The 14057-nt window shown below is 42.6% G+C and overlaps 1 protein-coding gene across 1 annotated transcript; it reads right to left on the bottom strand.

Moving 5' to 3' along the window:
* Positions 1 to 1983: 1983 nt before the first annotated feature.
* GEM (GTP binding protein overexpressed in skeletal muscle) lies at positions 1984 to 10748 on the bottom strand. Its single transcript, XM_074897637.1, has 5 exons — positions 10637 to 10748; positions 8556 to 8898; positions 5506 to 5582; positions 4819 to 5023; positions 1984 to 3194 (listed from the first exon to the last, which is right to left on the bottom strand). Exons 2-5 carry the CDS (start codon positions 8887 to 8889, stop codon positions 2917 to 2919), a joined length of 894 nt encoding a protein of 297 aa, XP_074753738.1. The 5' UTR covers positions 8890 to 8898; positions 10637 to 10748; the 3' UTR covers positions 1984 to 2916.
* Positions 10749 to 14057: the final 3309 nt, after the last annotated feature.

The following is a 14057-nucleotide window of genomic DNA, read 5'->3' as shown; positions in this document are numbered from 1 at the left end:
AAGCATTTCTGTATTTGATAATCTGGAGACAATCAGCTAAAACCATGACTCAGAGTCATCTCATAAACTGTAGAAGAAAGCGCCAGCCCCTCCTCTGTGCCCAGCTCACTGGAGCCGTGCAGATCACAGCAGACGACCAGAGTCCCTTTCAGAGGTGAAACTCATGGAGCCCTTCAGGAGTGTAACACAGGCATTGTAGTCCCAGGTGGACATCTAGTCCACAGGACCAGGCTAGACCGGGTCCAAAGCAAGAATCGCCCTGAAATGTGCAGAGTGTGAGTGTTCAGCACCAATTCTCTCACTCCACATCCAGAAGCCGGGCAGTAACATGGCTCAACGAGCAAACTGAAGCAACAGCTCCATGGAAGGGGTGCTGTTGCTGGTGGTTCTTCACCGCACAGCTTCCTCCATTGTGTACCTGAAAATCTGAGACAAGCCAGGCGCCTGCAGGGTGGACCAAGAGGGCCAGTGGAAGGTTGACTGGGACATGCAAGGTGGAGGCAGCTCTTTAAATTGTTTTGGTCCAAAGGCACTACTGTCCTATTCAGAGGGACCAGTGCTGGTCCAGCAGCAGCTCCAGAAGACACACTTGCAGTGATGTCTGTTCCCAGCAGCCATGGGAAAAATGTGGTGATACAGCATGTTGTGCCTGAACACCACATGGCTCTTTGTGGCAGCTTGTGACAGCTCTGGGCAATGTGCCTACCACACTGAGTTTATTCTTTAAAAAATCATGGGGTTTGGAAGGAAATTTTGCTATCCTGGGAAGGGGTAGGAGACAAATGAGGGCATGAAAACTTACTAGGCAACTCCAAATTTTTATAATACTGTCTGTGCATCCAGTGATGCTGTGAACATGGATGGCTTTTACCCCTAAAGGCTGTATGATCAACATGCCTTAGAATTGGGTCCATAGCTTGACAGATACATAACAGACAGGAAATGGGCTGGTTGCATTCAGCTGTACTTTTAGTTCTTAAAAATATTCTTTAAAAGGTGTTTAATTTGTGTGATTTTGTTTCCATTCTTGAATGGGGAAAACGTTCTGAGAGTTTAAAAGTTCTGAAAATGGTATCGGAGAGAGTATCATTCTCTAGACTAGTCTGGGTCTCTGGGTTGCATGCTGACAACTCAAAAGTGTTCATTCAAAATTCAGTGACAGGGATCTTGTCTGTGCTCTATTCAAAATGTTTTCTGTTCTTGCCAACAGTTATACTAGATCAGGGATTCCCTTCCAGGGATATCTGAATACCATACAAGTGGAGAGTCATCCTGCAACATATTTTATGCCTAGACAATGGCTAAAAGTCACCCCCTCAGCAGAGGCAATTTTAGGGAAACACTCAGTGAGTTCACTCCTTTCCATAGCATTTGGTGCATGAAAGCTGCACAGTCTAAGATGGGGAACCCAATTCTCACCTTATTAGTGTCATATGTTTGTTGTCTTCATAAGGAGGATGAGCTGTCAGGCTGGAGATTTGGCTTTTCTGAGTCAATTGCAGATAGAATGTAATGACTGTACATCTACCTTGAACTCTGTGGTGTGCCCACTAAAACCAGCATAGTCAGGATGAAAAGAACACAATTATGCCCAACAGTAATTGAGGACTAGGGCACACCATGCCAGCTACCTGTTTTCTGCCCCTGAATGTATTTCACTTCTTTTCCTCTCCAAAATTGGGGTAACGGTACTCATCTACATTTCTAAATTGTTTTCAGGCTTAGGACAAAATACCTTTTAAAAAAATTATTTACTTTTATCTTTGTCACCAAAATAACACTTGCACATGAGGGATAGTGTGCACTCAGCTTTGGGCTGCAGATAATTCTTGCTTTGTGATTCTAGGTTGCTAAGTAGCCTGTGTTCAGAGATGCGAGGAATCCTCACTGTACTTGTCATGTAGCAATCTTGCACAGCATTCAGACTCTTTTCTCAACTTGAAAAGTTCTTAGGGATTTCCCTCTGAGACTCAAAAGCAGTCATATATTTTATTTATTTTATTACAAGGCATGTAAGTAAAAACTTGCATATCTGAAAAAAAGATATTAGATAGAAAACAGTAATAAAATTAACATTATTCTTTTAAGAAAGTTGGTAATAAATACAATTCCCCTCAACATTAAAATGCTTGTTATTTTGCACAATAATAAATACAGCACAGCTCCGGCACAGAGAAAGGCCAAGGCTGGATACAGGAAGTCCATGTGGTTTCTTAAAAAGCTCAGGTGATTTACAAAGGTTGGCATCCTGCACTTGATGCACTTTGATACAACTTGCACTTTAATTTTAATTTTACTATTTTTGAACAGTCCCATAATATGAAAATGAGAGGAAAATTTGTTTGATTATAGGATTTTTCCTTTAAATATTTTCAAAGTAAGAGATGTGTAAACTCTTAAAACCAATCCTTGGAATAAAAGAAAAAAAAAAGTGTCTTGGTGGCTATTCTACAAAAATGCAGATTTTTCAGCTGTGGTGCTCAAGCCTGACCAGCCAACTGGCAAAGGACCAATCCCCAGTCAGTTCATCAATTCTTTATACAGTTTTAAAAAAGAAATAATAAAAATAACAAGGAGAAAGAGTAAAGATTGTAGTATTCACTTCCCAAGCCATGACGGTTCAAGGTTCTTACACTATTATCCAAAGGTGAGAGGAGAAACAACAGGTATATTCCAGAACACTTCCCAGCATAATTTTGGGTCATTCTGGTCTATACTTTTCTTTTAAAACTACCAACAAAAAAAGAGAGATTTCCATGCACTGTGCTGTTCTTATGCCAGCACATATCATCACAATCACAACTGTGAACCTAAATCACTTTGATAGCCCAATCTAATATAGATTGATTGATTGTTCCACGACATAGTCAGATAATGTCCACAAAATGCCACAGGCTCCGGCAGAGTCCAGCATTCTTAAAGTACTGATAGGTCATGGCAAGACTTGGACTTGAGTTTGAAGGCCATGTTCTTGTTGTTCTTGGCAACTATTTTGCCCCAAAACCGTCTGGCTTTCTTGGGGATGCTCTCTCTTCGTTTCTGGTACGCCAACCGCTTCTCATTCTTTTCCTTGCTGTCCCTTCGGAGCCGGACTTGCCGCACGATGCCTTCAAACAGCTCTTTCACATTGTGCTGCACAGCTGCCGAGGTCTCAATGAACTTGCAGTCAAACACAACGGCGCAGGCTCGTCCTTCTGCAAAATTGCAAGGCGGATATGTCATGAGGCATCACGGGCAGGGAGGAGGCAAAGCAGCCGTAGGCTGCCATGTGCGGGGAGCCAGCACCACCGGGGGAATTCCTCAAGCCTAATATAGGCATGGATAAGTCTTTAATCACCCAGTGCTGCCTGCTAGCCCATGATTCATCTGCTCTGTGTCACAATCCCTTCCGAGCGAGGGGGGGTGAATCCTCTCCTGGAAAAGCCCAGTCCCCGACTGTTGGCTGTGAAGGGAGCTGGGGCTGACCAACTTGTGCTGACACCGAAGGCTGAGAGGTCAGCGATGATTCAAAACCACCTGATCATCTTATGTGCAGACTCCCTCCAGTTGCACTGAAGGGTGGTGACAGCACAACACAGCACAGGAGGCAGGGCCTAGTTCTCCTCCATGGGTCATGGTGTAAACCAGGGTCTTGGGACAGTAGCAACTTCGGTGTGAACAGACATATGTACAAAACCCTAAAATAAAGGCAGAACTATGTCTAGGGCTTTAGAGGTACATCTAAATTACCCTTACTTATGTGAGCCTAAGCTGAAGTGAGCCTAAGCTGAACCTGACAGCTGTCTTTCATGCACCTGACAATTTATCCTGCCTTCTGGCTTGCTGTGGACTCATCGCCAGGATGACTAAAATGACATGAATGCACCTTCCATCTTTCAAAATACTTTTCAAGTGGGGCGGAGAGGAATGAGAAGGCAAATAGGTATCCCTGGACTCCTGATGAACTCCTCAGTTCAAACTCTTCACTTGGGACAACTGTGACAGGGACCAAAGGAACTGTGCACATCCCCAGGAAAATAAAAGTTTAGCCCACTTGGGAACCAGAAGAGTGGAACAGAGGCAGAGAGAAGAAAATGCTGAGCAGAGGAACATAAGTTTCTGATGGGCCAAGATGAGATCATCTAATGCATTGCTGTGCGTTATGTTGTGTCACCTAAGCCTCAGAAAAGACTCTCCAAGAAGAGATTTTATGACTGCAGGCCTTGAGAGGCAGCAGCAGCTTTCCCAGCTGTCTCTCCATTCCTATTCATGGGCTTAGCGGTTATTCATCTGTGTGAAGCAGAAGGAGGGCTGGTTTAGCATCCCAAAGCAAGGCAGCAAGGACACCTCTACTGAAAGGCTGCACAGTCCCTGCACAGACTACCAAAACATAGGGTGAGAGGGAATTTTAATTCATCAGGGAGGACAGAGAACTTTTTATAAAAAAAGATAATCTTTGGCAGTAGAATAAAGGAGGCTAAACTTGTTATGTGTAACATGTACTGGAAATCCAAAGGGTTTCTAGCTACCAGAGAAATCACATACTGCAACGGTCTTACACTAGGAGGTGAAAGGGAAGAAATTCAAGCTGCTTTTACAATGGTGCTTAATAAATGTAGGAAAGGGATTATCTGACACATAACAGCGTTACCAGGGGAGGCCTGGTATGACCCCTCCCTGTCCTCTGCCCTCTGTTGCCATCTTCTATTTTTTTATTGCTCTTTCATTGCCCAATCCTGATGACAGTATAGACCCTCAGCCAGAGCTCTGCAGTTTGTTCAAAAGCTACTAGATGACTCCTAATGTTTATGCCATTTTTATCCTCATCATTTTCCTTACCTGCCACTGAAACTTCACGGCACCTGACAAGGTCACTTTTGTTGCCAACCAAAATAATAGGGATATCCTCTTTCTGGCGTGCCCTGCGGAGCTGTATTCTGAGTTCAGAGGCCTTCTCAAAGCTTGCTCGGTCTGTGATGGAGTAGACAATCAAGTATGCGTCTCCCACTTGCATGCAGTGGTCTCGAATCCATTCTCCCTCACGCTGTTCAAATGAAATGTTCGGACATTGTTATGTCCAGAGCAAATTTTACTTTAAAAAGTATAATATTAGAGAATCCAAATACATTCCTGCTGTAACTGTAATGGGTACAGTTTGAATCACAGTTATACTAAAAGTAATTCCAATGTGGTGATGGTATGAATACTTCACCACAAAGGAGGGCAAATCTTGTCCCAAATAATTTGTTGTGCTGGCTTTAGACTGGAATGAGCATGGTCTGGAAAATGGTTCAAATGTTTTGTTTTATCATTAAAAAAATAAGAAAGGCTTGCGCTTCTCAGGCTCACACTGCAGAGCCGTTAGGAATGCTTGGCTTGGTGCGGGGGTGGGGTTAATCCTGTATTTTCCCTGATGATGACATATGGAAAACACCTACTTTCATTCCCAAAAGACACCTACTTTTGATATTAGAAGTCATTCGTATGCACCTTTTTTTGGCATTTGACTAGAACAAATTACAGTACCTTATTGTCCCACATGTCGAGCAGTATAATGGTTGCACTTTCTCCATCCACCATCAGGGTTCTTTCATATGTGTCTTCTGGAAAGGAAAGCAGAAAGGCTGGTAATATATTATTTTGTGGCATCGTGTACATTACAAAAAACAAGTAGTTGAATATGTATAATTTGTTCAGAGTTCAAGTTATTGAGCCAAATTTTATGCTGGCTCACATTCAGTTCTTTCCTCATTTCCATCAGCACTGAACCTGCCCTCTGTTCATTACTGGTTGTCTCACTTTCCATGATATATGAAGGAAGCTGAAAGATCAGGAAATGAAATGTTCATTATTTTGGCTGATATTCTCTTTATCTTATGTGGGAGAGAGAAAATAGAACCAGTGGAAGAAATAACCAAAGGCTGAACATTTGCCCCATGGGAGCAGCAGAGTCCAGCGAGGCTGAGTAATGGAAAATATTTGCTTTCACTTTAGCAGGGACAGTTTACGGGTGAACAGTCACTGCTGCTGAGAGCAATACAGTTAACAGCCTACCAAGCAATGAGGACAGGGTTTTGTGAGACAAGAGTTGATGAGTTTTAGAGAGACTGAGACTTCTGTGCGCTGTAGTTCTCTCACATTTCACGGTTTCCCACATTACCTTTGATGTCAAAAAGCAAAAGAATCAACAAACCACAGAAGTTCTGTTATTTTGTACTGAGGCCACAAAAATTCATACCTAGACGATAAACACCATGTGACAAAGTTCTGCTTAGATCTGGGGTGGCTGTTCCCACTCAATATCATTCAAACACTGCTGTGAAATCTCAGTCTAGCTTCCGCCTCAAATACTAATCTTCCTTCTTTTCAACAAACCTGGGAACATTTGGAGCAGCAGTAGGGATTTGGACCCATCTCTAGTCTTGCACAGCTGGTCAGTGAAAAATGCTAGGCTTAGGGCCTCGGAGCATACCACCCCTCTCACTGCAGTGTTTAAGAAGACTGTCCCAACCACTCTTGTAGATAGTTCTGTGTCTTAACCCTTACTTCATAAAACTTCTGCTGGGCATTAATGGAGTGAACTTTCCCCTAAACTGTAATCAGAGCCTTTCCTTGAAGCCAGGAATCTACATCTATGAAAAAGAATGAGCCAAAACAATTACACATTTAAGATAAAATAAAACAGGCTTGACAACAGCTTAAAATGGTGAGATTAAAAAGACAGAGTTAATCAATAGGAGCTGTTTCCCTTGCAGGCCCAATAACATGACATTTGTGTCTGTGAGTTAGCTCAGTCTTACAGTCAGTAGCAAAGCCTGTCCATAAAAGCAGCTGTACTCCCTCTGTAAGCTGGCTACCCTGAAACCATCCTCTCTTACAATAAAGTTTCCAGTTTGCAAGTTAAAGTTTAGTTTCTTCAATTGACCAAGCATCTACATAGGAACAATCTCTGTATAAACCAGAGGACTCCTTCTCCACCCTGTTACAGATGGGGAGACTACAAATATGTAATCACACTCCTCGAAAATATTATGCCCAAACGGTCATATTCAGCACTGATTTGCATCTTGGCTAATCTAAGGAACTTCCACAGAGTATAAAGCACACTGAAAGTGAGCAATTGGTTAACCTCATGCTTATTTCAAAGCTTACACTAAAAAAGGAGAGGTATAACAACAGCAAGTTTTCCAATACCTCAGCAGAGCTGGCTTTGAAAACCTGTCACTGCTATACTCCAGGCAATATTGCTGGGAGTGTGAAGGAAAGAGGAAACCACACGGCTTCATATGGAGGAGAAGAAAACTGCCTGACAGGAGTGTGCAAAGCAAATCAGCTGAATTTTATGACTGCTTGCCCAAGGATCCTACTCTAGTTCACTTCTGTATCCCTAGGAAAAATTTTATCAGCGATACTCCATGCTGAGGAGCTGGCGGGATTATGGGAAAAATTGGTGGTGGAGGCTGAAGACAAAGCCTCTACCTGAATAACTGACTCAGAGTGACTGTACCACAAGGAACTTCAGGTCCTCCAAAGCCACAAGGATCTGTGCCCCCAGTCTGTGACAGCAAGCAATGAAAATGTGGGTCTGACCTTCCTGATGCTGGGCTGTATTAAATTCTGGGCAAAACCTTTCCTAACTGCAGAGTTAAAGACACAAAAAACCTGTCCTGCCTGTGCTCCAGTGAAGGCTGGAAGAGAAGCCCAGAAACTCTGTACTAGCAATGGCACCATTGCACCAACGGAGTAATCAACATCTTGCATACAATAGAGCCATACAGGACTTGGTGCCACAGCTTCATCTGCTGCATGATCTGATCTTTGGGCTTAAAGAACACTTTGCAATGTTAAACAAAGAGGAGGATGACAGCAAGGGGGAAGCATCAAAGAAAACCCTGCAGCTTGTGCCTTTTCCCCCTGTTTGGGCAATGGTAATTTTCCTACACTGCTGAGGGACCTTTCTCTGTTTCTCCCCTGGGGGAACACATGCTGTGCAAGTAACATGAAATAAGGAGGAGACATATTTTACTCAGACTCCATACAGCCTATGCTGAGGCAATGTGTTTATACAGAAAGACTGATGACAAATTTTTTGGAGGTGACTGAAGGACTCAGCAGTGGCTTTTCTATTTTTCTTAACATATTATTTCTAAGCATTTCACTTTCATAGACCACGAGGACTTTCAGTTGTTTTCTCTCCCCCCTAGAAAGCTGGAGGTAGCCCTGTGGAGACAGTGGTGACACAAATATTGGACCAGCATGAAAGCTGAACCAGCCTCCTGTGTAGCATCATCACAGGCAAGAATGAGGCAGCTTCCAACAAGCATTTCAGAATGAAATAGCATGGGAAGCTGAATTGTTCTCTTTCAGAGGCTTTCAATCATTGTTGGTGATTATCTTACTCATTTTGCTTTCTTGTTTTCTTAAGAGAAATGCACGAGTTGAATCAGTTTTGAAGATCAGATCCAAATGTTTGTTACCTCAATTTTTGGTCAAATGGCCTCTCTGTTTTTCTGTGCCAATTACTACTGGCAGACCTGATTGCAAGCAAACAAACACCCCAGGACATGACAACCTACCTCCCAGCACCTCACAGTCACTGTCGATGCTGTCATGCACCCCTGCAAAGATGTTGGCCAGCGAGGACTTGCCTACGCTGTGCTCCCCGATCAACACCACCCGGTAGCAGTTGCTGCCAGACTCAGAGGAGATGACGGAGTCGGATGACTCCGAGGACCAGCTCCTTCTAAAATATTCATCAGGACTGATGGTGTATCGCTTCTGTGGGTTGTACTCGTTGGAGTCTTTCTGGACCAGCAGATTCTTTCCATCAGCAGGGATGCTCCATCGCTGCTGTTGCTGCTGCAGGCTGCTGTTGTGGCTGCGACGCATGGTAACGTTGTTGAGGGTCATTTTCTACCCCTAGTGAGAAATAGGGAAATCACAAGCATTACCCACAAAATATTTAGAACCACTAAATGCTCTCTTATTAACTTCAAGGCAGCACATCCTGCTCTACTATAGGGATCTAGTATACAACAAAAAAACCCCAAGACTTTCTGCACTCTTTCATAGTTGCCGGTACACAAAGAAATATTTCTAGTTAGTGAGTCAGATGCTTTTTCCTAGGGATGAGGGTGGCCTCATATGTTAAATCCTATCTTTATTTAGCCTTTACAAGCTCACAGCTCTGCTAAGTGCAGCCCAGCCCTGGACAGAGTGAGGCATTGCTGTGTCCCAGGAAAAGGAGGAAGGGGGCAGTGTTCACCAGAGCTGTCCTACATGGGAGCTGCCTCCCTGCTGAGAGGCAGCCTAATGGCACAGGCAGCACCTACAGGTACTGCTCCCCACCCTCTGTGCTTAACTGGGCGCAGAGGCACCAATCCCAGTTGCCTCCAGCTCTCAGTGCAGCTGGGTGTACAGTATGTTTCACCTTGTCTCAGTTAAGAGCTGAAACCTTTGGAAAAGCAATAAGGCATTTTGGAAAAGCAGTAAGGCAATTGCTGCACCCTTAGACAACCCTGATATGAGAAAAAAGCCATGCAAGCAAGTCTTGCTATGATGGGGTGCATTTGGGTCTCATCTACAGCTGGGTAAACAAAGAATGACTCTGCTTCAGACAGTGGATTTTTGCCTGGTGAGAAGGAGGACACAGTCAAGTCCAACAGCTTTTCTGAGGAGGTACAGGTTCTAGCCACTACAGGAAGTAGCGCTGAAAGAAAAACTCATAAATTTACAGATATTAAATCAACTACTTAATTTACTGCATAATCAGCTGGTTCACTCTCCATATCTAGAGCATGGCTCTTAATTACACTTTAAAGCAAACTATGTTGCCTTGCTTGAAGGCAAAGTACAGTGATGTCATGCTCATGGGCTAACAGCTACCATTTTTAGGAAAGTTACTTCGATGCATTCCAGTTCCAAAAGTGACAGTTATTTAGACATTTTGCTTTTTGTCATATCTCTGATGTTTCTCCGTTCTCTTCTCCATATTAGTAAATAGGATACTTGTCTGCAAAATACACCCAACCACTTTCAAACCTAAATAGTAGGTGGTAAATGAAAGTAAATCCAGCAAAGCATCAAAGCAACATGTACAAATCACTATTCCTCTTCACACAAAACTCTCTGAAAACTTCTGTTTATAAATGCACAGTGGGACATAGGAGAAATATACAGATAAATCACACGCTTCTCTGAACTTATGACCGCACACACAGTACTTAGGGGCAAAATGAGATAGTTTGCAAAGTCCTAGTCACAGTAACTTTGTCAGCAAGAAATATATCTAAACTAGAAATCATGCACCAAGCAAAGGCTGCTTCACAAATGAAATATTTACTGCAGTTGAATTTTAAAATGCATTTTTCTCCTTTCAGTTTCCCCGCTGTAAAGACCAGATGAGAAAACCCAGCTCCTATTCAAACAACAGAGCCTAACTCACAACCAGCAATAAACAGTTATTCCCTAAACCATCACAAACATGAACATTTTACAATTTTGCCCCTAGCAAATTATCATCCTTCATTAACAAATGGGTCCCTATCACACACTGCCTTCCAGGTTCAAGCTGGTGTTGATACCCCGCACTGCACTGAGCTGTCTGGGTGTGTAGCACCGACAGTAAAAGAGTGTGTCTGAACCAACGCTGCCTTACTTCTGCCTGGCTCCTCCGGGCAGCCGGGTCTCCGCTCGCGCTGGCCTTCTCTCTCAGTGGGCTGCGCTACTCGGAGCCGCTCTGCCGAAGTAAATCCTCTCCTGCTTTGGGGCTGCCTCTTTAATTCTTTCTCAGCAAACCTGGTTTATATTAAGCCCATCTGATCAGAGACAGGGCTTTTCCGTGACGTGGTTGGCCTTTCCATACAACAGCCAGCCCCCAGCTGGGAGGAAGCAGACATGCAGAAGAGCAAAAACTTGCAAACAATCTCAAAAGACTTACTCAAAATCATATGATTGTCTTAATATTGCCAGTAAAATAAACACATTTGGTTCGTGCAAGATGAAAACAGGAAAGTGGAAAAAACCAAAATAGATGCCATTTGCCTCACTCAGTTTTTCACTCAAATGTTATCGAAATTAATGATGTTTGAAAGATGACATAAGTTTCATTAATGCATAAAGTGCTGTAAATGTCTTATGTTCTCTGCCTGCAAAATACACTTAACTGCGTGCTGGCCAAAACGTTTCTTTGGAATAAAATATCTGAATGCTTTTTTTGAATCGTCTTAGAAGTAGGAATATTATTCTGTTTGGTTTGTTTGTTGTTTTGTTTTTTTTTTTAAATAATCCTCTAACATATACAATCCTATTTTTCTCTGTCAACCTCCAAGTGACTGCACCGTTTTCTAAACTGCATAATCAGCTCTCACTTCTGCTACAATGCTTTACTAGCAAGGGCTTAAAAAACATCCAACCACAAATTCAGTGTTACTCCACCTGGATTGTGGCAAAGATCATCAGAACACACAAAGTCTGCGCAAAGGTGAAGTAGCACAGTGCTGATGCTGTCCATAGGAAAGCTGAATATATAGCATACATGCCACAAACCCAGGGTCTGCTCCTTAAATTTTTATAATCTCATAGCTCATTGGCAGAAGAAATTTTGCCAGGAGGAAAAAAAATCCAAACCTGTAACGTGCGCTGCTGGGTGACACTTCTAACAATGTATGCAAAATACTTCTTGATTAACATATGAAGAGTAATGAACTTCCACAGAACTACTCAGTAGGGATACCACAACTTATATACAAGTATATGGAAACTCTATAGTCAACTGTCAGTTATCCAGACTCTTGACTAACTATAATGAGCTCAAAATCAAGCTCCTACAGCTTTCCTTTATATTTACAACTCTTAGTTACTCTATCAGCCCCTGAATATAATAGGTGACTAATTCTTGTCCTGTGTGTAGGGAGTCTGAACAACTCCATTTCTGAGTCAGGGGAAAGATTTTTTTTTTTTCACGAGCCCATTCTTCAAACCTTTCTTGCTACAGGCAAGCAAGTCTTTAACTGGCAATGTACCTTTATCAAAAAGGGAGCGGTGATATGCAGAAAACAGCATCTCTTGCTATGATTGCAGCCTAGCATTTATCTCACATTCCTCCACTGTAAGATTGATTCTTTTTCCCTTGAAAAAGCAAACCTTTACAAAATTCTTCAACAGAAATATGATTGTTTTTTTCTCTCCTTTGGCTTTATTGCATTCCTGTGTGTTTCATGAGGATTTTCAGGGACCTCCTGAGCCCATCCTCAAGTCTGAAGAGCCAGGAGCTTTTCCCAAAGTAATATGCACTCATCAATGTACATGGAAATTATTCAGATCTACTAAGGGGAGAACTGAGCAGATATGTCCTGATTTTCCTTCACCTGCATGTCAGTGCTTGGCAGCAGCTGGACTGGCCCCAAGTCCGGCATCTCCACCTCACCTGTCCCTTACACATCAGGCTCTGATTCTCTGCTGCTGAGTGATAATCCCAAAGAGCACAAAGTGCCATGTCCCTCTGCCTAGGATATACAGAGTGGCTCTTAATACTTGCTGACAAAATACAACAACATCTTTGTAGGGGAAGGTTTAATGCATGGCCAGTGGTTTGCAAAAAGATCTTTGCTGTCTGCATACTCAACCGAAGTTGCTCATTTTTTTTTAAACATGCTGGAAATCATGAAGGTGAGCCGGTGCTTGGAGTACTGTGCTCTGCACCTCGGGTTCACTTAGTTCTCTTTAAGTTGTCCATAATTTTTCACCACGAGTAAAAGAGGAAAACCTGTCCACTGCAGGACTGAAGAGATTTATGGCCAGATTGATCTCAGCAGAACTGTAGACTCTAACATTTCACCCAAATGTTTAACATATATCATAGTAGAAAATGCAGACAGCAGAAATAAACCAAAGTCAGAAAAGCCTTTGTATTTAGCTATGGTTAGTGTTAGATTAGGAATTGCTAGACATCATGTTCCATATCCTCTTCATAAAATTCAAGGTAGATGAAGAAAACACGGCTCTCTAGTGAGCACACAATATATCTTTTCTATAAAGTCATCCATAAGGGTTGTCCCAACCGTGGCATGAAGCGCTTGCACTTAGGAAACTTGCATGTGTGTTTTCTTTTGTACTGCCTCTGCTGAGCCTCTTCTGGTTTCCCAAGTGGACAATTAACTCTCTAGGTCCCATTCTGTACTACTGTCTGCCTCCACATGAGCTCTTGTTCCTCAGGAAATGCCACCAGCATTCATGAATTTCAATCACTATATCTGTGGGGAAAAACATTTCCTTACTTTTTTTTTTAAAGCTGAGGAGAGGTGCAGTATTTTAAGTCTCCTGGTACTTACTTGCAAGGGATAACAGCAGGCTGGTTAATTAAATATATGAACTGACCCCTCCTCAATAGGGCTGACTATAGGTTTGGATTTCCAAATACAATTCCATAGATCAACGGAGGCTGATGCAGTCCTGGACTGCTCAGTCCTCTTGCACTCTTCACTGGTCAGCACCTCTGCAACTCAGACTGCCTGAGACACAGGCACAAGAAGAGACAAACCATAAAGCCAGGTGCTGTCATAAAGCACACAAGTGCTCAGATGTTACTGCCTGGTGCAATATTAAAACTCAGAACAATTGCTTTTCAGCCATCTTATCCATTCTCTGCTTCAATAATCATGTCTTAAAGGAATGCTCCCTGCAGCCAGAATGATGTAAACATCTCAGAGTAACAGCTCTGCAATCCTTCTCCAGCCAGTTACAGTTAGACCAGGTGATACCCAGAGCAATTAGGAAGAAATTTTCCATTGGATATAAAACAGCAGTGCTTTTTAGCTGACACTTAATTAGCCATTTTGTATTTATGTATATGAAGACAAAAGTAGTTCTTCAAATCACCTTCTAGCATAAATGTTGTGCATAGAGAGGACCTGAATCAACTCAGAGGGGGAAGGAAAGGCAAGGGGGGAAAAAACCTCAAAAAAAAGCAGAAAAAAACCCCAAAATTCAGACTTATTTTAATAGAAATTAAATGCAGAATGTCTGAAAGTGCGCTTTCTCCCTATGCATTTAGCAGGAAAGTACCTCTTCATTTTTCT

The sequence above is a fragment of the Athene noctua genome, chromosome 2, assembly GCF_965140245.1.
Source record: "Athene noctua chromosome 2, bAthNoc1.hap1.1, whole genome shotgun sequence".
In the NCBI taxonomy this organism is placed as follows: domain Eukaryota; kingdom Metazoa; phylum Chordata; class Aves; order Strigiformes; family Strigidae; genus Athene; species Athene noctua.
The sequence above is the reverse complement of the archived record's forward strand: the minus strand, read 5'-3'. Positions and strand labels throughout refer to the sequence as shown.

Bases quoted from the DNA above. Each gene is read 5' to 3' on its own strand.
- GEM (XM_074897637.1), bottom strand. From the start codon at position 8,889: ATGACCCTCAACAACGTTACCATGCGTCGCAGCCACAACAGCAGCCTG. The intron at 5,024-5,505 runs GTACTGTAATTT...TCATTTGAACAG, and splicing joins TCGACATGTGGGACAATAAG to CGTGAGGGAGAATGGATTCG. The intron at 3,195-4,818 runs GTAAGGAAAATG...GCAATTTTGCAG, and splicing joins CCGTGAAGTTTCAGTGGCAG to AAGGACGAGCCTGCGCCGTT.